The 23840-nt window shown below is 44.7% G+C and overlaps 2 protein-coding genes and 1 pseudogene across 9 annotated transcripts in view; 1 reads left to right on the top strand and 2 right to left on the bottom strand.

The window, feature by feature from the left end:
* Positions 1-3408, bottom strand: part of FAM219A (family with sequence similarity 219 member A) — a 55090-nt gene extending 51682 nt beyond the window's left edge. For 2 of the 8 annotated variants that reach the window (XM_027088979.1, XM_027088981.1), the window contains exon 1: positions 3062-3408. In XM_027088979.1, the coding sequence (XP_026944780.1) occupies positions 3062-3121 (60 nt within the window). In that variant the 5' untranslated portion in view covers positions 3122-3408. The remainder of the gene's footprint in view (positions 1-3061) is intronic. The other 6 variants (XM_027088986.1, XM_027088987.1, XM_027088984.1 and 3 more) reach the window with 5 other exon arrangements.
* A 77-nt stretch (positions 3409-3485) lies between these two features.
* DNAI1 (dynein axonemal intermediate chain 1) overlaps positions 3486-23840 on the top strand; it is a 60505-nt gene continuing 40150 nt past the window's right edge. The window contains exons 1-4 of the mRNA XM_027088973.1: positions 3486-3900; positions 20450-20482; positions 23063-23161; positions 23327-23407. Of these exons, the coding sequence (XP_026944774.1) occupies positions 3871-3900; positions 20450-20482; positions 23063-23161; positions 23327-23407 (243 nt within the window). The 5' untranslated portion in view covers positions 3486-3870. The remainder of the gene's footprint in view (positions 3901-20449; positions 20483-23062; positions 23162-23326; positions 23408-23840) is intronic.
* LOC113610662 (40S ribosomal protein S27-like) lies at positions 22131-22423 on the bottom strand (annotated as a pseudogene).

Raw genomic sequence — 23840 nt, 5'->3', positions numbered from 1 at the left:
GGGAGAGTGTTATTTGATGATCAAGCCCATGTGACAGGCCACTATCGGTACAGCTTGGTCCAGAAAGGGGCAATGATACCAACACAAGCATTGCCTTGTTTCCCTTAGGGCTTAAGGAGACAGCCCCGCCTCTGCCCTCAGAGGGACTCACACTGAGAGGGTGAGCAAGAACAATAACTTCTGCTAAACTGTGAGCTCCAGGAGGCAGGGCTATGTCTGTCCCTATGTTGCTAACCACTGTGTCCCCAATACCTAGTACAGTACCTGGAACAGAGCTGATGCTCAATAAATATTTGGTGAATGAATTTGCTGAATCAATGATATCAGGTCACTATGATATTCTTTGGAAGAGTGAGGAGCTATTGTTTAATCTTTAAAGAAATAGTTTGTCTTCATTTCATAACTGGGAAACTGAGTCCAGAGAAGAGAGATTTCCTAGAGGTCTTAATAAATAATGGCAAAAAACGAAATAGGTCACAGCTGAGTCTGAGACCCTGGTTTTTTGTTTTTTGTTTTTACGGTACCCGGGCCTCTCACTGTTGTGGCCTCTCCTGTTGCAGAGCACAGGCTCCGGACACGCAGGCTCAGCGGCCATGGCTCACGGGCCCAGCCGCTCCGCGGCATGTGGGATCTTCCCGGACCGGGGCACGAACCCGTGTCCTCTGCATTGGCAGGTGGACTCTCAACCACTGCGCCACCAGGGAAGCCCCAAGACCCTGGTTTTTAAGATCTACCCAAACACTCCTAAAGGGCCACTTTGCCCTTCTCTTCCGCAGTATGCCACCTTGATTTCTTATGCCCCGAAATGAAGACTCTTGGGGAAACTCCACACAAGATTCTGCTGGTCTCAATAATACAAAGAGCATTTAAGGAGCTCTGGGGATCCTCTAGACTTTGACCTGGGAACAGTGGTGGAGAGGCAGAGATCTGCAGGGCAATGGCTATGACCCCCAAATGGCAGATGACTGTATTGCTACTTCCATAAGGCTCTCATTCAACCTCAACAAAGTATCCTCTTGCAGAGAAGGGCTCCTTTAGCCTTCAAGAAAAGGGTCTGAAGGCGGTCACAGCTTTTCTGATAAGTGCCTCCTTGCCGTAAGCACTTCTACTTCAGAGCCACACAGATCAGAAGCAGCCCAGGAGTCTTCTGAGGACACTACTCACTCAAACCATCATTGAAAACTTCAGGCAAAAACAGAGGCATCAGGGACAGCTGAGAGAACCTGGTGACCCCTTCCTTCTCCCCTCTCCATGGACAGCTATTGCCTCTCTCCTTAGGAACCCCAGATGGGAGGCAAGAACCAACTCATTGCTTTCTTCTCATTCACTTGGACCTTCTCCTTCATCTGCCCTCCCTTTTGATTCTTGATTAGATACGTACAACTGGAAGGGCAATCTAGTTTGACAAGCCAGGTTGGCTGGAAAGATAATTCAGAAAGGAGTGTTCTCTTAGCCCAGCCCAAAGTTCTTCAAGTTCATGGGACAGAGTTCTCAACCAGGATTTTCTGGCCCTCAAATAACCCAATGATGGCATCAGGCTAGGAAAAAAGTCCAGCAGCATCTCTCTCCCCAGTTTAATATTACACTTCTGTAAAGCTTCTCTGTTTGGGCTTCTAGAACTAAGTAGTCACAAAAGGGGAAAAAAGACACATCTCCAGCTAGGTGGCCTCTGATGATTCTCTCTACCATCCCCCAAAAGGTGTGGCTTAGAGTTGGTCATGGGTCCCTGCCAAGGTCTGTCTTGGCTGCTGTAATGGAGAGATTACTTGCTCAGAAAGCCACAAAGCACATCTGTCAGCCAGGGGCGGGGGTCCCAAGGGTAGAACCTGTTCCTCACCTCTGCTTAACACAGAGGGAAGAGGGTTAGGGAACCCCAGAGCTTCAAGACCTGGAGAGCTCTGCTCAGCTCTAGCTGAGCTCATAGAATAGGGCATCCACACCTTCAGGTTCCTGGCCTGCCTTGCCTCCTTCCAGCTCCCACCTGGGCTCCAAGGGGGAAAGGAGAAGGAAAAGCAAAGCGAACAGAGCCGGGCACTCCCTCCCTTCTCCCTTTCCTTCTCGCAGTTGGAAAGACGCCGCCGCCAGGCCTCGGCGTCTCTCGCCCGGCGGATGTGCAAGCCAGTCAGGTAGACGCCCCGGGACGGTGGCCAATGGGTATGGTCTCCCCTAGGCCGGCCTCCGTGCATCGCCCTCCCCCTTCCATCCCCTCCGCGCCGGCAGCGATGACATCATTCTTCCCTGACTCCGGGACCGCGGACAGGAGGCAGGATCGGCGCCCAGCAAGGACTCCAAGCACGTAGGCCTAGGATGCTGGAGGCTCTTCCGAACCGGTGGGCACAGGCGGCTCCAGTGCGGCCCCGCCCCCTCTCCTGCCGGTTCCCCAGCTCTCATGTGCGCTCCGGATTCTCCATCTCGCCACCGAGCTCTTTCCTTCCCGGCTCCAGCACCCCCAGCCTAGATTGACTGCACTCCCTTCCGGAGAAGAACGGAATTCCCGGGTCCTGCATGGATCCCCTGTCCCCACTCGTCCTCTGCCCAGGCCCTGCGTTCCCATCCATAGCCAGAACTGGAGGGGAGGCCCCTCCTCCTCTACAAACCTATTCCCGTCCCTTAGACAGCCTGCTCCTGGCCCCCTCCCCCGCTCTGAGCATCACAGGCCTCTAGGTCTAAATGCCTCCCTACCTCTCATCCCAGCCCCCTGGGCCTACCACCGGCGGTGCCCCAAGACAGTTCCCTTCCTTTCCCCGCTATGGGCCTCCCTCCACTAACGGTGTGCACCATTGTGCCCCGCTCGGTTCCATCCGACGGCGCTCCCCGTAACTCCCTTGGCCTGCCTCCGCTGGCAGTGCTCTCCGCCCTTACAGGCCCCTTTGCTGTCATCCCACGTATCCTCCCACGGTTTTCTAGTCCTGCAAGTCCCCCTCCCCCGGCGATGCGTTTTCACGGCTCTCTACTCCATCCGAGGCGCCCCCTCCGCACAGTCCCCAAGGCTTGACTCCCTCCCTCCCCCTCAGGCAGCGTCCCCTCCCGGCCCTGGCCTGCCCGCCGCCCGCCCCCTCACCAGCGGCTGCATCTCCGAGTGCGCGGTGGGCACCTGGAACCGGTCGATCTCCTCCATCATGGTGCCGGTGGGCTAGAGGGCCGGGGGTCGGGCGCGGCCAGGGACGCCGACGGGACCGCGCGGGGCGGCGGCCCCAGGAGCCGGGTCGGTGGTGCAGACTAGGCCGCCCCGGACCAGTCGGGCAGATGGAGGGTGGGCACGAGGCGGGAGGTTTGCAGGTGGGCTGAGGCCGGCGTGGCTCCGTCAGCTTGCCTAGCGCTACAGCGACCGTGGCCCTGCGGAGCCGCAGGTCTTGCCTCGCCTCCACCTCCGCCGCCGCCTCCTGTCAGCAGCTCAGCCACTGCCGTGACTCTGCAACTCCACTTCCGGGTCCGGGACACCGCCTGATCCTGCATTATTCATGAGGAGGCGGTGTCTGGGCTCACTAGCCCCTCCCACATGCGGGAGTTCCGAAAGGCGCGGCAGCTGGTCGTCTGGCCTTAGGGGGCGGGGCTTAGTGGAGCTGGTGGTTCCCCGCGCGCCCAGCCACGCCTTCCCCTCGAGCAGGGAGGAGGCATCAGAGGCGCCTGCGCCTTGGCTGCAGGTTAGTTGCTGGGTAACCGCGTCAGGGAGGAGCCGATTCCATTCTGCGAGGGCGCGGGGACCCACAACGTCGGGTGTCCCCAAAGAGCCCCTGAGACTGGGAATTGAAGTGAAAGAGAATCGGATTTCCTGTGCATGATTGAGGGGACGGACAAACCTCTTGTCCTCAGGCGGGGGAGCGTTTTGTAGGCGCTCCAAGTGTTGAGGTGCTTCCTGCTTCTTCGAAGATGCCCCACAAACCACCGCCTCGTAGGCAGGTAACACACACCTCGACCTGCTCTATTCCGACGACCTCTGACCTTCGCTGCCAGTGACCACTGATCATACCTCTGCTACTGACCCTTCATCTTCCTTTCCCTGTTGACTTCTGTCCCCCTGTGATTCCTGGCCTGTGTTCCCAGTGACCTCTGACCCCGTCCTGCTCTCTCCCACTAATCCTAGCCTCCTCTCCCACACTGCCCCCGACCCACTGTTTCCTACCACTCTTTCACCTGTCCTCCTCTCACCATTCCATTCCCTCACTCCACAGACCCAGCCTGACGGGCCCATCCTCCTTAAACCCCCATCCCCACTCCTACCAATATGTTCCTCATCATCCTCACAGTCTTGTCGCAAATAAGTAATTTCTCCTGCCCTTTGCTGAGTGCCAGTACTGGGCTAGGTGGAGACACTGGCCTTTGGGAACTCACAGGAGAGTACAGGAGAACTGTACCGGAGACACAGAACAGATTGTGTGTGGGCGTATGGTTCAGATCTTCTGTGTTGGGAGACTTGTGAGGAGAGAGAGTTCAGGCAAAGAAGAAGAGGGCAGAGACCCCTTTCCCATCCCCTTTCACACACTCCTCACTCCAAACTGGCCCCTCCAAACTGTCCTCGTTGCCACCTGGACAGATGTCATCCCTTCTCACAGGAAACCCAAGAGTCACCCCTCTTAACCCACCCAGCTTCACCCTGGAAGGAGAGGTAAGGCCCAGCTTCTCGAGGAGCTCTCTGTGGCGAAGCCACTCAGTCCCTGAAGAATCACTTTTTCCAAACCGTTTATGAATTATCATCTTGGGACTAATATGCAGTTTCTTGCTTTGTGAAGCAGGGTTTCTACTTACTTGTTCTTAAATAAGCACTATCTCAGGCCTAGGTATTTGGAGATTTGGAGACCAAATCTGTGTGCATGCTGTTTGTGACTTTACATATTTGGGTCTGGCCTCCTCCGTATTATTAGCCTTTGCTCCATTGCTTCTTTCACCTGGCCTTCCTTAGCAGGTGCACCCGTCGTTCTTAGATCTCTGCAACCATGGGGAAGCTGCTATTCCCGTATGGCCTTGCCCTAGTTTTATGTCGGGGTTGAACTGTGTTTTGAAGCTCATGTACTGGGCTTGGGGCTACCGACTTTTAATTTACATGCAGTTTGTTTTAAATTCAGCATTGCTGAGGTCTGGTTTACATACAATGAAATGGACCATTTTAGTTGTACATGTTGACAGGTTTTGACAGATTTATATACCACCACAATCAAGATATAGGACGCTTCCTCTACCCCCAAAAGTTTCCTTGCACCTCGTTCTAGTCCATTCTCCCCAGGTAACCACTGATCTGCTTTCTGTCACTCCAGATTAGATTTTTCTAGCAGTTTGAACAAACTTGGGAATCAGTTTCTCCAGCCCATTAGGGGAGACATTAGAGGCTAGGTAAACTGAGAAGAGAGAGAGGTGACAGCAGACAGGAGACAGAAACCCAGGTCAACTGGCCTTGCGCACATCAGCACTGCCCCTTGGAGGGAAGGGTTGTTTTAGAGCGGGGTAAATATCGGTGTGTGGAGTGTGAGCACAAGCTGGGTTGTGCTGGGTTGTATTCATCACCCTCTTGTCTCATTGAGGCCCAGTCTGTGTCAGTGGTGAGCTGGGTGTGGGACTGCCTTGAGAGCCTTGAGAAGTCCCTGTCGTCTGGGAACTCAGTTGGGGAGACAGAACACAGGCATATAAAGATAAGGGAGGATGGGATCCCTGGGGCTGAGAGGGAGAGAGACATGCAGGTTGGAGCAACATAAAAGCTTCAGGGAGTGGGCAGCTATGACTTGGATGCCCGCAGTGGAGAGGGAAGGTCAGGATAGGGTTTGTTAGGGGGCAGAGAAGAGTTTAAACTCCATTGTTTGTATCGCTGATCAAACATTTTATTGGCTCCCTCTCACTCTCAGAATAAAGTTCCAAAAGTCCAACTTGCTTAGTATGGCCTACAAGGCCTTGCCAGGTCTAGCCTTTCCTACCTACCCTACTTCAGATCTCATCGTTGCTCTGTGACGATTCCACAGTCCCAGCACACCCTGAACTGCCCTCACTTCCTGGAAAGTGACATCCACACTGTCTTTCTCCTCTAGGCCTTTGAAATTGCTGTTTCCTCTGCCTGCCTGGTACAGTCTTTTCAGTCCGCTGCCACCTGCTCCATGCCACCTTGCCCCAAATCTCTCGTTCATCTCCTGTTCGTACATCACATCTCAGTTTGCCCATCATATTCTCCTATAAGGGATTAAGTCGCCTTTCCGGAGGCAGGATAAGGTGATATCCCCACTAGACTATAAACTCTGATGGCAAGGATGGTCTGTCTCATTCATTGTTGATTCTCCTGAACCTAGCACAATGCCTGGAATATATTAAATTCTGAAAATGAGTTGAATATGAATTCTGAATGCTTCCAATTGTTCTTTGGAAATTTTGATCTGAGTGAGTTTGAAGGATAGAAAGGGTTGAGGCTGGGATGAGGAGATTGGTGGGGAGTGATAACAAGGAAACGTCACTGTAGAAGCATACTTTTCTGGGTTTATGTTTATATCTGCTTTGGTAGCAGGGCTACGAATGGTTCACATTTGAACCACATGTACCCATGCCTTAAGAGCTGGGTGTTGGAAGTTAAGAGGACAAAAATTCTGATGATATAAATATTCTCATTTGACAATTATTTATTGAGCATCTACTATATGCCAGGTACTGTGCTAGGTATTGGTGATATAGCAACAAAACAAACACAAATCCCTGCTCTCATGGAGCTTATCTTTTAGTTGGAGATAAATTGTCAATAAACAAATAAGTAAAATATATAGTTTATAAGGTGGTGATAGGTGTCAAAAAGAAAAATAAAGCAGGGAAATGGACTAGGAAGTTCAGGGAACCAGAAGATTATGATTTAAACATAACGGTCAGGGGAGGCCTCACGGAGGTGACATTTGAGAAAGATCTGAAGGAAGTGAAGGAATTAGCTATGTGATATCTGGGGGGGAGGCATTCCTGACAGAGGACATAGCAAGTATAAAGTTCCTGAGATGAGAGCTTGCTTACACATGTTCTGGATCAGCAAGGAAGGGAGGAGGAAAATGGCAGGAAATAAGGTTAGAGGCATGTATCCCTCTACTCCAGAGGGTTAATCAAATAATCATGGCATATTAGATTGATCATGATGAAGCTCCATGAATCATAATTTGTAATTAAAATTCATGAATGTCAGGCACCATAAACCATGACCAGCTCAAAACATCACTGCTAATATCCCAATAAAAAAGTGTCCTTCCTGAAAATTTCAAGAATTCCAACTGGCTGCATGTGTATATGCAAGAGGAGATTTGCATCATTGCCAAACATTGCCTGGCAGTCAGACTTCTTAGTAGAGGACTGAATTAGAGTCTTCTGTGAACTCCAGTTAAAGGCTAATTTTAGTTTATGACTAACAAGTTTTAGTACTCCTTTATAACTCAGTTACCATAAAAAAAAAAAAAATCAAGTCTGGCATTTTGCTTCAGTCGCCTGTAGGAGCCAAAGAAAAGACTTGCATTTTTGGATCATTTTGTGATCTCTCCAGAAGCCCTCTGGGACAATACTTTTAGAAATATTGATCTTGATGAGGTGTGACTAGTGTAGGGGTAAGTGGGCAGGAGTCAGTGCAAGGCCAGAAGAGAGTCTTAGATGATCCAGAGATTTTGAATCTGATGACTGGTCCTGGGATCCACAGAAGAAAGGACAGGAGGAGGTGAGCAGAATCTAAGGGAAGTTGATACTTTGTCCAAAGTAAGATTCCCTGCTCTTGTGACCCTTCTCTTCCGTGTCATCCTCACTCCCTCACATCCTTCCTTCCTCAACCTCTTACCTTCTTTAAGCCCTAGATATGATCCTGTGCCCCTTTACTTCCTAAATCTCTCAAATCAGACCACTTTTTTCCTATTCACTGCCACCCTGCTAGCCCTGCCTACCATCATCTCTCACCTAGAAGGCTGTAAAAGCCTTGTAACCAGTATTCCCCTCCCCCACTCATGTCCCTTCCAATCCATTCTCTACACTGTACCAAGTGATCTTTTCAAGCTGTCAATCTGATTATGTCATCCCTCCCTCAGAACCCTTCAGTGACTTCCTACTGCTCTTAGGAGAGGGACCAAATTTTTAGATAACCCTTCAGGAGCCTGTATGGGCTGAGGCCTGCTTGGGTCTCTAAGCCTTAACTGGTTAACGCTCTTCCAATTATTTCTGTACGTCTGTTCTATGTGTTGTCCCTTCTTTCTGGAACACTCTTCGTGCCCTCCCTCCCTCACACATGTACTCACTCTTAAGATTCCAGCCCCAGGGTCAATGCCCACAACCGCCTTAATGCCCCCTGCCCTGAAAAGAGAGTTAAGTTTCTCTATTTATAGTCTCATTGCCCTTGATCCTTTCTTCCACAACATGCATCCCAGGGTGTAATTATTCACTTGTTTGTGTAATCATTGGTTTATTGTATGTCTCTCCCATTAGATTGTGAGCACCTTGAGAGCAGGGCCTGTGGATGTTTTTGCGCACATCTGTATTCTCAGCTCCTAACACAGCGGCCATCACGTTCGAAGCTCTCAGTGAACGATTGTTGAATGAATGATGGGATGTGGTTGAGGAAGTAGCATTGGGTGCAATGGAAGCGTGTGGGAGGAGATCCTAGCACTGATTCTCGGGGAATCAGGGAAGATTTCTAGGAGGAACAACATGATTTAAGGTTTGGACAAGAGTCCAACATGTAGGATAAGAAGGACTGACCCCAGAGAGGTTAGAAGACTACAAGGAAGAATAATGTCCTTCTGGGGAGGAGTGTGTTTATAGGGAGTTTCTAGTGTTTATAGGTTACATGGTCAGTCATATTGCATCTGCTAATGAAGGTAAGAACTAGATACAACCATTAGATTTAATAATTAATAAGTCATTGCGGGACCTTGGAAAGAACAATTTTAGAGACAAAAGCCAGACTAAATTGAGCTAAGAAGGTAGTAAAGACCATGTAGACAAGGATTTTTTTTTTTTGAGATGAAATTAAGACTTGAATATGTTAAATGCTGAGGGGAGGCATTTGCCTGGCATAGATAGAGGGAAGTTGAAGATGAAGGAGATAAATGAAGACTAGAGCCAAGTGTCTGAGGAGGTGGGCGTGGATCAGCTGTGGACGAGAGGTGAAACACTTTGTAACAGAAAAGGAGAAAGGAGGAAGGGATGGATGCAGATGATGATAATTTAGAGGCTTAGTGACAGGAAGTTGAGAGAGTTTTCTCTGCTCTTCCCCTAGTAGTGTTACAGAATTCCTTCTGGAAGTGATAACTAGAAAACAGATCTTGCCAATGGCTGTTCCATTTTGTTATGACTACAGTCATGCTATTTTGAGAGTTATGGTCTAAGGTCTGTCATGCACAATTATCAGATTACAAAACAGCTGTGAGCATTTGAGGCCAGAACTTGGTCTCCTCCCCCGTTTACCGTGGAGCCTAGCACATTGTTAGTACTCAGTATATGCCAGGTACCTGAATAATAATGGCAAAGGTGTCTTGTGCTTATCCCTGGGCTTTGCAACCTGCAAGCTGATGCTGAAGAGTAATTTTGGTTCCCTGGCTCCAGCTGTGAACAAGCCATATGAAATTGTTTTCTGCCAGTTAGGAATTGTTATGGAGTGTTCAGTCTTCCCAATCGCTGAGACAGAGTTGTATGGAAGAAACGTGCAAAGGACGTGGCTGTTGATCAAACTTTGGTTTCGCTTCTTTGTATCTCACAACACTTTGTCCTGTTCATAGAGTCGCTGTATTCTGGTTTGTATGGTGTGTTTACGTCTTCCATTTATCTCACTTCCTAGATATGAGAACCTTGGAGTGGGACTAACTCAACCTTTATTCTTCTTTAGTTGTCATTCTAGCATCTGGTACATAGTAGATGATTAACAAATGAATGAATTAGTTGATGAGTAAATAAGTGACCGATGGAAACGTATGTACTGTAATACTCTGAACCCTAACTTTTCCTTCTGGACCTGCAGAAGAAGCAGCTCATGCCTCCTTTGTTCTAGCCAAAGCACCACATTCTGCTAACATCCCTACTCCTGATGTTAAGTTTATTTTCCTATTTCTATTCTTACCTCACATCCATTTTCTCATTTACTTATTTTTTCCATGTGTCATACATTCAGCCTCAAATCTTGCTTTGGAACAAATTGGAATATAAATGGATAAAACAAATCTGCTAATCCTTGGACAGACACTTGGTTCCAGGCCTCTGTCTCTTTGTTAAAGATTTTGTTCCCTCTGTCTGGAATGCCTGAGCCCATCCTACCTCTCCTGCCTTTTATGAGCCTGGCAAACTAAGGCACATATATTTTAGCTAAGCTCTGTAAGTTGCAAAGAATAAAGGCTCACCCAAGTTACCTCAAGTAAAAGGTGGAAAGGGTGAAAGGGAAGGTGTGTATGTGGGGGGTTGTGGGTAGGTATTACAAATACCTAGAATTAGAATTGGAAAACTATTGGTTCTGAAACAGATATAGGTACTAATTACTTTCTCTATATCTCTCATGGCCTCTCTAATTTTCTTAGCAACTATACTTCATTCCCTATTTTCATTTCCCAGGCAGCCAACTTTTCTATGGTTTCAGCTTCCTCATAACTTAATGTGTTTTCAGCTCATCGTGGCCCCTCTGGCCTCTTCTATCTCACAAGGATCTCCATCAATGTCTCCATCCACCCACGAGTTCTCTCTGTAGTCCCAATTCAAACCCTTGGAGAAGAAATCTGATTTTCCCCAGATTACCTGTTCGTGCTAGGCTGTATCAGGGAGGGATAAGATCCTATGACTCTCCAAGCAGCCAAAGCTATGAGCAGGGCAATTTCCTTAGAAGGAGGTATTGTCTTTCCTTGGCTCCTCCAAGGTATAACCTGCTTTATTCCAAAATAACTTCTACATTGCTTCTGATAAACCTTTCTCATACATTGTGCAGAAAGGGCCTCAGATTTTTTTCTAATCCATTGCCTCCATTCAGGGCAGATATTTATATTACAAAAGGTTCTGTCCTTTACAAAAGATTTTTGTTTTTGTTTTTTTTTAATAGCACATTTCGGCAATGAATTTTTAAATGTATCATACTTTATGTATAACTTTTAAAGACCTTGATATAGGAGACATAGTCTGGCCATGATGGAGCAGTTCATGCTGGACTTGCCATCCCACTATGAACAACTGTAATCCTGGACACAATACATGAGGCAACTGGTTTAGGCATTCCTCCATTCCTAAGGGAAGGAAAACACCCAACATGAGTCACATGTTTATCCTTGCTTTCTGCCTTGGGTCAATTTCTTAATCATGGCTCAGGGAGAGTGATCCCAAGGAGAGCACAGTGATACCAGCGAGATAACCCAGTGTTGGAATTAGCAGGCAATGACTTTAAGGCAGTTGTTGTTGAAAATATATTTATGGACTAAAAGAAAAGATTGACTTAAAGGATGGGGAGGGCTTCCCTGGTGGCACAGTGGTTAAGAATCTGCCTGCCAATGCAGGAGACACGGGTTTGAGCCCTGGTCCGGGAAGATCCCACATGCCACGGAGCAACTAAGCCCGTGCGCCACAACTATTGTGCCTGTGCTCTAGAGCCCGTGAGCCACAACTACTGAGCCCACATGCCACCACTACTGAAGACCGCGTGCCTAGAGCCCATACTCCACAACAAGAGAAGCCACCACGACGAGAAGCCCACGCACCACAACGAAGAGTAGCCCCCGCTCGCCACACCTAGAGAAAGCCTGTGCGCAGCAACCAAGACCCAACACAGCCAAAAATAAATAAATAAAATTTTTAAAAAAAGGGTGGGGAATCTAAGCCCCAAGAATGGAAACAGTAGAAAAATAAATATCAGAAATGAAAAATTTATTGGCTGGGCCTAATAGTGAAAGTGAAGATGGATCCATTGAAATTATCCAATCTGAAGAACAGAGAAAAACAAGATTAAAAAACAAAAAAGACACAGATATAGAGAACAAACATATGGACACCAAGGGGGAAAAGTAGGGGGCGGAGGGGTGATGAATTGGGAGATTGGGATTGACATGTGTACACTAATATGTATAAAATAGATAACTAATAAGAACCTGTTGTATTAAAATAAATAAGAAAAACAAAAAAGAGGGACTTCCCTGGTGGCGCAGTGGTTAAGAATCTGCCTGCCAATGCAGGGGACATGGGTTTGATCCCTGCTCTGGGAAGATCCCACATGCTGCAGAGAAACTAAGCCCCTGCACCACAACTACTGAGCCTGCGGGCGCCCTAGAGCCCACGTGCCACAACTACTGAAGTCCAAGCACTCTAGGGCCTGCATGCTGCAGCTACTGAGCCCACATGCTGCAACTACTGAAGCCCACATACCTAGAGCCTGTGCTCTGCAACAAGAGAAGCCACTGCAATGAGAAGAGTAGCCCACGCACCACAACGAAGAGTAGCCCCACTTGCCGCAACTGGAGAAAGCCTGCGTGCAGCAACAAAGACCCAATGCAACCAAAACATTAAAAAATAATAAAAAAAAACAAACATAAAAAGAGCCTTAGTGACCTGTGGTAATATGTCATATATGTATCTGTAACTTGTAAGTAGTTGGAATTCCAAAAGGAAAAAGAGGAGGGGGAAAATTAGTTGAAGAAATAATGGTCAAAAATTTCTTAAATTTGGTGGAAAACATATAGTATTATCAGAAGCTCAGTGAGCCCCAAGCAGTATAAGTACAAAGAAAACCACACGTAGTCCCCTCACAGTCAAAATACTGAAAGCCAAGAATAAAAATAAAATCTTGAAAGTAGGCAGAGAAAAAAATGACATAATGCATAGAGTGGGATAATATGATCGTGGCTGACTTCCCATTGTACACAAGAGAAGTCAGAAGACAATGGAATGTCATAGTTTATGCACTGAAAGAAAACTACTGTCAAACCAGAATTCTATATCCAACAAAAATATCCCTCAAAAAGAAGGGTTAAATAAATACATTTTCAGATAAACTAAAGCGGACAGAATTTGTCATCAGCAGACCTTCACTACAAGTAGTACAGAACAAAGTTCTTTAGGCTGAAGGAGAATGACACCTAATGGAAGCTCTATCTATGGGAAGGACCAAAAAGCACTGGTAATAGTAAATATGTGACTAAAGATAAAATACTAGATTTTTTTTGCTTCTATTAATTTTCTTAAAAGACATACGACTGTTTAAAGCAAAAATAACACCAATTGTAACGTGAAGCTTGTAATATATATAGAAATAAAATATGTGACAACAACAGGGCAAAGATGAGGTTGTGGTGGTAAATAGAATTAAGATGTGATAAGGTTATTACATTGTGAAATATGAAGTGGTATATTATTTATTCTTATAGACTATAACAGGTTTAGGATGCATATTATAAACCTTAGAGCAACCACTAGAAATTAATACAAAAAGGCACAGCTAAAAAGCCAATGGAGAAAATAAAATGAAATACTAAAAAACTCAGTTAACACAAAAGAAGACAGAAGATGAACAGAGGAAAAAGCAGATGAAAAATAGGAAACAAAGGGCAATATGGTAAAGACAACCACACCAACACTTTCAATTAAAAGGCAGAGTTTATCAAGCTAGGGGGGAAAAAAAGCAAGACCTAACTATATGCTGCTTATAAGAAATATAGTTCAAATGTAAAGACATAGAAAATTTGAAAATAAAAGAGTGGAAAAACACACCACGTAACTAGCAAGCATAAGAAAGCTGCATGGCTGTAGTATTATCAGAACTAAGTAGGCTTCAAGACCAGGAGTATTTCCAAAGACAAATAGGGACATTTCATAATGATAAAGTGTCGATTCAAGAGGTGATATAAAATCACAAAGAGTATGTACCTATTAATAGCACTTCAAGATACATAAATCAAAAACTGACAGAGCTAAAGGGAGACAGAAAAATATACAATGACAGTTGGAGACTTAACTCTTCTCTCAGTAATTGAAAGATGTAGATCTGTTGACCAACTTGGCCTAATTAATATAGAACCCAAGAACTGCACAATGTTCACAAAAATAGACCATACATTGGGACGTACAATAAGTCTCAATACATTTCAAAAGATTAATATCTTACAGATTTTCATTCAATTCAAATTCAACATGCATCCATGTCAAAAAGAATCTCAGCAAACTAAGAATAGTTTGACCAAAATGGAATTAAATTAAAAATAAATAGCAGTATCCTTAAAATCCCCAAATATTTAGGTATTAAAGAATGCACTTCTAAATGTAAAAAAAAAAAAGTGCAAGGGAAACTAGAAAACATTTTTAATTGGATGGTAACGAAAATATAACATCACAAATTGGGGGGTCATGCTGAAGTTGTACTTAATGAAAATGTATAGTTTTAAATGCCTATTTCAGAAAAGATTTAAAATCAATGTTCTAAGTTTCTATCTTAAGAAAATAGAAAAAGACGAGCAAATTAAATCCAGAATAATAGAAGCAAAATCTATTCATCACTTCTATTTATTTTATTAATTTATTCATTTATCTTATTGTTTCATAGAAACAGTGAGGAAAAACAATAGAGAAAATCAACAAAGTCAGAAGTTGTTTCTTTGAAAAGATTGACAAAATTGAGAAAACTTAGCAAGGCTCATCAAGAGAAGAAGAAAACACAACAGCCAATATCAGGAATGAAAAGTGAGATATCACTACAGATTGTACAGATATTAAAAAGGATAGTAAAGGAATATTATCAACAACTTTATGGCAATAACTTCAACAACTTGAATGGACAGATTTATTGAAAAACACAGTTTGCCTTAATTGACACAAAAAGAAATGGAAAATATAAAGACCATACTTACTTAAAGAAATTGAATTCATAATTTAAAACCTTCCTACAAAGAAACTCCAGGCCAAATGGTTTCACTGATGAATTCTATCAAATATGTAAGGAATAAATAACACGTCTTTACACAAAGTCTTAGAGAAAATAGACGAGAAGGGAACGAGTCCCAACTTACTTGATGATGTTGGTATAACTCTGATATCAAAATCAAAGCTATTTCAAGAAAAGAGAAGGATAGGCCAATATCCCTCATGAACATAAATGCAAAACAACCTGACAAAATATTAGCATATCTGTTCCAGCAATATATAAAAAGGATAATATATCTGACCAAGTGAGGTTTATCCCAGTAAGACAAAGTTAGCTCAACAGTAAATACCCAATCAATATATTTCTTCACATTAACAGAAAAAAAGGAGAAAAACCATATGACATATCATAATAGATTCAGAAAAGAAGTTGATGAAACTCAACATCCACCCACAGAAGATTAGAATAAGGGCCAAATGAGATGATGCACTCCAAAGTGTTTAGTAAACTGAAAGGTGCTCTATGAAGGGGAGGTATTTTTTTTAAATATTTATTTATTTATTTTTGGCTGCGTTGGGTCTTAGTTGTGGCATGCGGGATCTTTCGTTGCAGCGTGCGGGCTCTTCCTTGTGGCTCACGGGCTTCTCTCTAGTTGTGGTCTGTGGGTTTTCTCTTCTCTAGTTGTGGTGCGCAGGCTCCAGGGCACGTAGTTTGCAGCACGCAGTCTCTCTAGTTGAGGTGCGTGAGCTCAGTAGTTGTGGCGCATGGGCTTAGTTGCCCCGCAGCATGTGGGATCTTAGTTCCCTGACAAGGAATCAAACCCGCATCCCCTGCCTTGTAAGGCAGATTCTCTACCACTGGAAAACCAGGGAAGTCCTAAGGGAAGGTATTTTTATTTTCATCCCTCTGTTGTGACACCCTGAGATTTATAGCTTCCTTTCTGATAAGGACTTCATGGGACCCGGACAACACTCTTTTCAGCTATTCAATAAATGCCCTCAGAATGAGATTCAATTGCCATGTACAGCAGACCACGATAGAATAGTAAAACAATAACACTGCCACTGTTACTTTAGCGCTTACTGAGCGCTGGGCTCTGAGTAAGGTTCTCATCATGCATTGTTTTATTTTATCCTCACAGCAAATCTGAGGAGGGCACTAATATTTTTCTCTACCTTACAAATGAGAGAATGAGGATCAGGGACTAAATACCTTGCTCAAGGTCACACATATAGTTTGTGGCAGAGTCAGGAATCCAGCCAAGGCTAACTCTAGAGCTTCAGATTTTAAACCCTACCCTGCCTTGCCTTCTGTAGCCTTATCTGAGAAGAGTCCCACAGCATTGGCTTCTTCCCTCTTGGGCTTCCAGGAAGGCATGAGCTTGGTCTCATGTTCCTTTGTCAGCATTCTGAGCACTGTGCTAACATTGCATTAATAGGGAAAAAAAAAAAAAAACCCTCTTTAACTGTATTAATTTTTTAAATTCTTAATTAGCATTTTAAATTATAAAAGTAATGCACATTCACTTTTAAACTAGAGAAAGCCCACGCACAGCAACAAATACCCAACGCAGCCAAAAAATAAAAAGTAATGAACATTCACTTTTAAAATATTAAAACCATGAGAATGAGTATAAGGTGAACAGTATTGGTTCCCTTCCCCACAATCCCCGATCACATTCCCTGAACCCAACTACTGTCAACAGAATCTATATATTCTTCCAGAAATTTTGTATGTACATCCAAATACACATACACACACATTCTTAAAGTAAGCAGATGGGTCATCTGTTTATGTAACTTGCTTTTTTATTTAACAATAAAAAAGTTTGGAGAGCTTTCCATAATAATACATAAAAATTTACCTCATTCTTTTAAAAATATGCATAATATCCCATTGAATGGCTATAGCATAATTTATTTAACTAGGCCCCTATCAATGAATATTTAGGTTTTTTCCCATTGTAAAAATATCACAAAGCTGGTTCTGCGAGCAGTTTTGTACGTACATCTTATGCATATGTATTACTATTTCTATAGGAAAAATGCAAGAAAGCAGAGTTGCTGAGTTGAAGGGTATCTGCATTTGAAATTTTGGCAGGTATTGCCAAATAACCCTATAAAAATTTTGTGTCCATTGGCATACCCATAACAGTGTATGATAATGCCTGTTACCCTTCATCTAGTGTTTCAAAACGTTGAGATCTCTTTCAACTATACTTATTAAGCACCTTCTGTGTGCTTGAGACACTGCACTAGGCTCAAGGATTTGAAAGGCAGTCGATGTAGCTGGAGGAAGATTTCTTGGTGAATTACTGTTCCTTTGGGACTACGAGCTTTTTCCCTTTTAGAAACGGAAACTGCAAGCTGGTGAGGTATTTAGTTTCAATTTAGCTTAATGGAATCCTGTTAGTGAGTTTTAAAATAAGGACCAAGACAACTGAAATGGTAAACAGAGTCTCCTGGGCCCCAGGAAGGAGGATGCAGCGTCTGTGCCTTTTCACGATTCGAAGAGCTGTTCTTTCCAGGAACAAACAAGTTTCAGCATTGAACTCTTGGGTGGACATGTGAGCTGTTGAAGCTTTTTAGTCATCCCTAGGGCAAGTGCTTCCTAGTAAACAAAGGACACAGATCCCCTGTGGCTGATGGCAGAGCAGGGTCTATAAATGGGAATAATAATGCTACAAACTATCATTTATTGGGCACAGACTCTGGCCAGGCACCACACTATGCATTTTATGTGTGTTGACTCATTTAACCCTCATAACAGGCCTATGATTGTCTTCAGAGGGTATTTTTATGATGCCCATTTAAAAGATAAGGATACTGGCTTTCCTGGTGGCACAGTGGTTAAGAATGCTCCTGCCAATGCAGGGGACACGGGTTCGAGCCCTGGTCCGGGAAGATCCCACATGCCGCAGAGCAACTAAGCCTGTGCGCCACAATTACTGAGCCTGCGCTCTACAGCCCGTGATCCACAACTACTGAGCCCTCATGCTGCAACTACTGAAGCCCGCACGCCTAGCGCCTGCGTACCTCAACAAAGAGTAGCCCCCTGCTCACCACAGCTAGAGAAAGCCCGCACGCAGCAAGGAAGACCCAATGCAGCCATAAATTAATTAATTAATTAATTAATTAATTAAAAAAGATAAGGATACTCCCTTGCTGGAGTCTCCCAGCTGCCTCTGATGTGCACCGCAGTATTATGTTTCTTTTCATAATACTATCCCCTTTTGTAGACCAAAACCCAGAGACAACAGAGTGTCTATTTGAAGTTACATTTCATCCTTCATCTCACAACAGCCAATGCTTATGGTGGTGACGGGAGGCGGGGCAGAGCCTTGCTCAGAGTGAAGACAGGAAGAATAGAGGGAGGTAGGAGAAAGGTCAGGAGTAGATAATGGACTAGGAGGCTAGATGGGTAGGATTTGGTTAGGCAGAGATAGTGGGAGCAGGGAGAGAGAAGGGGAAGATGGCGTTCTTGGCAAGAGGAAAGGTAAAAGCAAAGGTGGGAAAGCAGAGGCCAAGCTCAGGAAATGTGAGTAGCCTTGCTGGGCTGCATCTCAGAGTGGCGGGAGAGCAGGCTGGAATGGAGACGTGGAGCCGGATGACAGAGTTCTGAGGGCCAGAGGAGGGACTTTGGGCTTTCTTCTTCTGCGGTTTGACAGCTTCAGGGAAGAACCATCAAAAGCTTTTCAGGAATTCAGCCTTGTCTGTCTCAGACTTCTCCTTCTGAAAGACCAAGGGCCCAAAGTGACAACCTGACATTCAATCTCCTTTGCCATGGTTGGGAAGTCAGGGCTGTAGCTGATTTCATTGGCCTGTTTTTCATTTATTGTAGTGTGGCTTTTATAGTATGTTAATTGAAATATTTCCAACTGCCAAAAACAATTACACTCAAATTGCCTTGTCAGTTCTTTTATTGCCAGATAAATGTTTTACAGACGTATTTACGGGGGGCAATGGTAACTGAATCTCGTTTCCTACTTAAGGCTGGCAGCTTGGGCTGGGGTTGGCCCTCCAGTACTCTGCTGTGGGCCAGAAAGCTGTTGGATGTTACGACACTTCCATCTCGTTACCTTAGGGATCAGAGGCTCTTCAAAGGAAAGCAGCTTTCTGGCTCATGTGGCTCATGTGGCTCAGAGAAGGGTTCTCATCTCTGGAAACCTTGGCAACCTGGCAGAAATCTGAATCCTGCTGCCTTCCCTACCAGCAACAATCCCTGCCCAAGCTGAGACATGCCCTTCTCTCCCCCTGGAATCCTTTTCCCCTCCGCCATCAAAGCCTCTCCCACAGACCCTGCCACGGAAGAGTTGTGAGGCCCTTTCCATCTAACTCACTCACTTTGCATTTGGGAAACCAAGGCCCAGAGACCTCCCCAAGATCACACAGGTGGTCAGCAAGATCTGGGAGCCAAGGTCTCTGCCCAGTGTGCCATGCTGCCACCAACATGTGCTCTTTGGCTTCTCTGCTAGCTTGACCCCTCCTTCAGGGCTCTAGACCTGCTTCTTCCAAGAGCCCCTCCCTCACATCTCCAGCCTCCACTGATCTCCCTCTTGCTCCATCACCTGAAACAACTGTTTGTTCGGTGCATATACTGCAGGGTTTTGGTTGGTTTGTTTGGGGGAACATTTTACTATCTCTGTTATTGTTCTGCTCTTGCCATTGTACATGATGCTTTCTTCGTCTGAAAAGCCTTTCTGAAAAACATTTTCTCCACTTGGATGATCCATACTTTTCTTTTGATACTGAGCTAAGAAATAGCCACCTCGGGGAATCTTTTTTGTGCACCCATGCTGGGTAGGTGCCTCCGTGCATTCCTATAGCACCCTGGTCACACGTCTCTACTGCTGGCACAGAGCAGACTTTCAAAAGAACATATGCTGAGTGAGTAAGCGAGTGAGTAAATAAGGAGCACTGATCACACTTATCGGACCTTCACGGACTCTGAGCAAACGTGGGTAGAGACCTCATCTCTTGTCATTTTGTCCCACTGCTTAGGTTAGTCCCCGACCATAAGTAGATGCTCAAGAAATGTTTATCAAGTTGAATCAAGCATGCTGTTCTTGAGAACATAAAATTTTAGCATGTTAGAATTGGAAGGTCATCATATCCAATCTTATGCATTTTATTGATGAGGAAACAGGCTAAGGAAAAATATTTTTCCCAGGGTCATGATTACTAATGGGTTTGATGGCATTCATGCATGTATTCAATAAGTATTTTGAACACCTACTATATTCTGAGACAGCAGCGTACAAAACAAAGTACCCAAACCTTCATCATAAACAAATGTTTATGAATATAATCTGCCTTCAAAATCCTCTTAATGCCTAGTACAGAGCTGAGCACTTAGTATGTAGTTTTAAAAAATGTTTGTTGAACTAGTTGCAAATAAGAAATGCCAGGCGCTAAGTCACCTGGTTGCTCTTCATGGGTCAGTCCCACTGATGCTGGAATCAGGTTGCCTCAGATATAGGACTTCCTTGGCTGGGCACCTGTTACCAAGTCTCACTGTTTGTGAGACTTGGGGAAGTTCAATGTCCCTTGTCTTTGAGGTCCCTGGGCAGAAGCCCCCGTGTAATACTGTTTTTGACATTCCCATGGAGATTCACTTATGACTTACCTTCTGTTTCTGTTCTTTTTTCAGAGCATCAGTGTGGGCAGAGGAGCCAGGAAGAGAGTAAGTGCTGAGACCACACAGTTTTTCAGCAAGAAGCTAATAGCATTTCTTCTGTTGAAATATTAGCTATATATTTTTAAAGAAAAGCAAAAAGAACATTAAAATCACCCTTAAGCCTATCACCCCGGGAAACCTCTTAGTTAACGTATGATGCTGTATCCTCCCAGATATTTCTATGCATATGTAAAAATTACATTTTTTAAAATAACTTTATTTATTTATTTATGGCTGTGTTGGGTCTTTGTTGCTGCGCGCGGGCTTTCTCTAGTTGCGGCAAGCGGGGGCTACTCTTCATTACAGTGTGCGGGCTTCAGTAGTTGTGGCACGTGGGCTCAGTAGTTGTGGCTCAGGGGCTCTAGAGCGCAGGCTCAGTAGTTGTGGTGCACGGGCTTAGCCGCTCCGTGGCATGTGGGATATTCCCAGACCAGGGCTCGAACCCATGTCCGCTGCATTGGCCGGCAGATTCTATTTTTTAAAAAAATAAATTTATTTATTTATTTTTGGCTGCATTAGGTCTTCATTGCAGTGCGTGGGCTTCTCATTACGCTGGCTTCTCTTGTTGCAGAGCACGGGCTCTAGGTGCGCGGGCTTCAGTAGTTGTGGCTTGCAAGCTCTAGAGCACAGGCTCAGTAGCTGTGGCACACGGGCTTAGTTGCTCTGTGGCATGTGGGATCTTCCTGGACCAGGGCTCGAACCTGTGTCCTGTGCATTAGCAGGTGGATTCTGAACCACTGCGCCACCAGGGAAGTCCCTTTATTTTTAAATAGACTCAAACTGTATGTTATTTTACAATCTGTTTTTTACATAATATATTTAGAGTACTTTCCATTGCCAATAAATATACTTTCATAGCATCATTTAAAATTACTGCATATGTAATATTGTAAATAACTGGACTCAGGAACTTTCATTAGGAGAAAATTGAGAGAACTTAAGTCTCGAATGTAATTGGAATCTTCACCTTGGAGTGGAGTTGAAAACGCTGTATAGCCCAAGTGGCTGTTTACTGCTTTTCATTAGCAGTTGCTCACATGTCTCAGGGTGGGGGGCAAGGAAGAATCGGCTATCATCAAAAGTGGGTAAAAAAGCTGGGTTAAAAGGATGTGTGTTCACCTTGAAAATGTTCTATTTAACAATTGGGTCATATGCATCTGGTGTAGGAACTTTCTTCTACCATAAGTGACACCAATAAATGTTATTTAAAAAAATAAAAAATAATAAAATTACTGCATAATATTTTACCATGTGCTCATTAAGGCCGTTCCATAATTTTGTTCAACCATGCCCCACTGTTGGATATTTAAATATTTCCTCTTTTCTACAAGTATGATCAATCCTCCAACAAACATACATGCATTTAAATCTTTAGGCATATCCTCGGTTATTTCTTAACATAAATTCCTATACATAGAAATTTGGGTCAAAAAGTATAAATACTTGTTAGGCTTTTGATAAATATTTCCAAATTGCTCTTTAGAAAGGTTGTACTAATTTATGGATGTCCATTTTCCCACAACCTCACCAACGCTGGATATTGGCTTTGTTTGTTTGTTTTGGATTTAGTTTTCACCAGATTTTGTTTTGTTTTGCTTTGTTTGTTTGTTGTATCCAAAATGTATTGATTGGGATGGTTTCCCATTCATCTTGATTCAGGGTGCTTTTAGTGCTGCTTCCGCCTGAAGGCGCATCCTTCTGTAAGCCTTGCTTTTCCTCCTGCAGGCTGGCAGAGGACAGTAGAGCAGCCAACACACAAAACTACTGTGTGTGCATGTTGGCTAAAGACGGTGGGTGATTTTATAGCATCCTGGGCATTTCGCATCCATGAAGTAGGAATTTGGGCTCTGCACCAGGTGCTTCTTTTTGTGTTTCCTCTTCTCCTCTTCTAGAGAGGGATGAAGGAGATCCTCTGCATGTTCTCGTGGGGAGGTGGTCACCGCCCTTCACCAGTTTTATAGTGAAAAAATTGCATTGTTTTATTTTGCATATCTTTGATTGCCAGTGAGGGTGAATATTTTTTATTATGTCATGGGCCACTTTAGCCAGGTATTTAACTGTCTATCGGGGTAGGGGAAAACTTCTAGTTCTAGATTTTTTTGCTCCAAGGTTTTGATGGGACTATGAGGCTTAAAGTTACCAAGTACTGGGAGTATTGCTGTAAGAGTAACCTTAAGGTGGCAAATTGGAAGGTAAAATGTGAATTAGAGTTGAAGTAGCTTAAAGAACAGCTGGGTGTCATTTCACAGTTGGTCCTGGCTATTAGCATCCAGGCTGTATGGGAAGCAGTAAGGAGGAACCAGCTCTTCTGGCCCCACTACTGGGGCCAAAGACCCACCACAATGTTCCAGCTAAGTCCAGAACCCCAGGGCTGAGGTGGCCATGATCTTCCAGGCAATGAGATCTCCGGCCTGAGCAGTTCCTTCAGGCTCTTCCATGAGTGGTCTGTTGCATGTTTCGTGTTCTATGTATTGGGACAGAGCTTGGCTTCTGGGAGGATTTGCGAATGAAAGGGCTTTCTGCAGCACTGCTTGCGTGTCTAAGCAGGTCAGGCACTCTTGATTCTCACATGAGGTTTTTGTCCAGGATGAAGATCCAGGGACTGAAGTAGGGGAAGGAACAGATGAATGGGCCCAGTCCAAAGCCACCGTTAGACCCCCTGACCAGCTGGATTTGACGGATGCAGTAAGTAAGCAACATCCTACCCTCGCTCCTTCCACCTCCTCCAGACTCAGAGATGTATTGTGCCCAGAACCAAGGTTGTGAGATGTCTGCTGACATCCAGGGGAATCATCAGAGGGGCTGGGGGGGCACTCTACATTTGACCCTGTTGGCTTTTCTCTCCCTTAGGAGCTAAAGGAGGAGTTCACCCGGATTCTGACAGCCAACAACCCACACGCACCCCAGAACATCGTCAGGTACAGCTTCAAGGTAAGTCATCCTCTCTGGGGCAGGGGCCTCTAGGTGCTTCTTGCCTTGGTGACTTGCTGTGTTGCAAAAGCCTCTCAGCTCTCATAGAGATCACCTTTAAAATGAGGTCTTTGGCTGGAACCCTGAGACTGTACATGGAGTTTTCCAGAGATTTTGAAGTTTCTTGATGAATCTCCCTTCATTCTCGCTAAAGTGCCCTGCAGAGCCACTCTTTTCAGGAATCCTGAAGTGAATAATTTGGTAGGAAAAATACTTTTCCAGTGTATACAGTGTGTTTGTCACTAACATCAACTATTGGGTCTCCAGAAGCCAGTGTGCCAGTGTCAGGTCCTATATTAGAACTTTTATATAGGATATCTCATTTAATCCTCAGGTTTCTTTGATATAGGAACTATTTTTATCTTTATTTTATAGAAACCAAAGATAAATTAGA

This window comes from Aethalodelphis obliquidens, unplaced genomic scaffold (assembly GCF_003676395.1).
Source record: "Aethalodelphis obliquidens isolate GAN/ISIS:26980383/991018 unplaced genomic scaffold, ASM367639v1 scaffold64, whole genome shotgun sequence".
In the NCBI taxonomy this organism is placed as follows: domain Eukaryota; kingdom Metazoa; phylum Chordata; class Mammalia; order Artiodactyla; family Delphinidae; genus Aethalodelphis; species Aethalodelphis obliquidens.
Note: the sequence above shows the minus strand (reverse complement) of the source record. Positions and strands in the feature narration are given on the sequence as shown.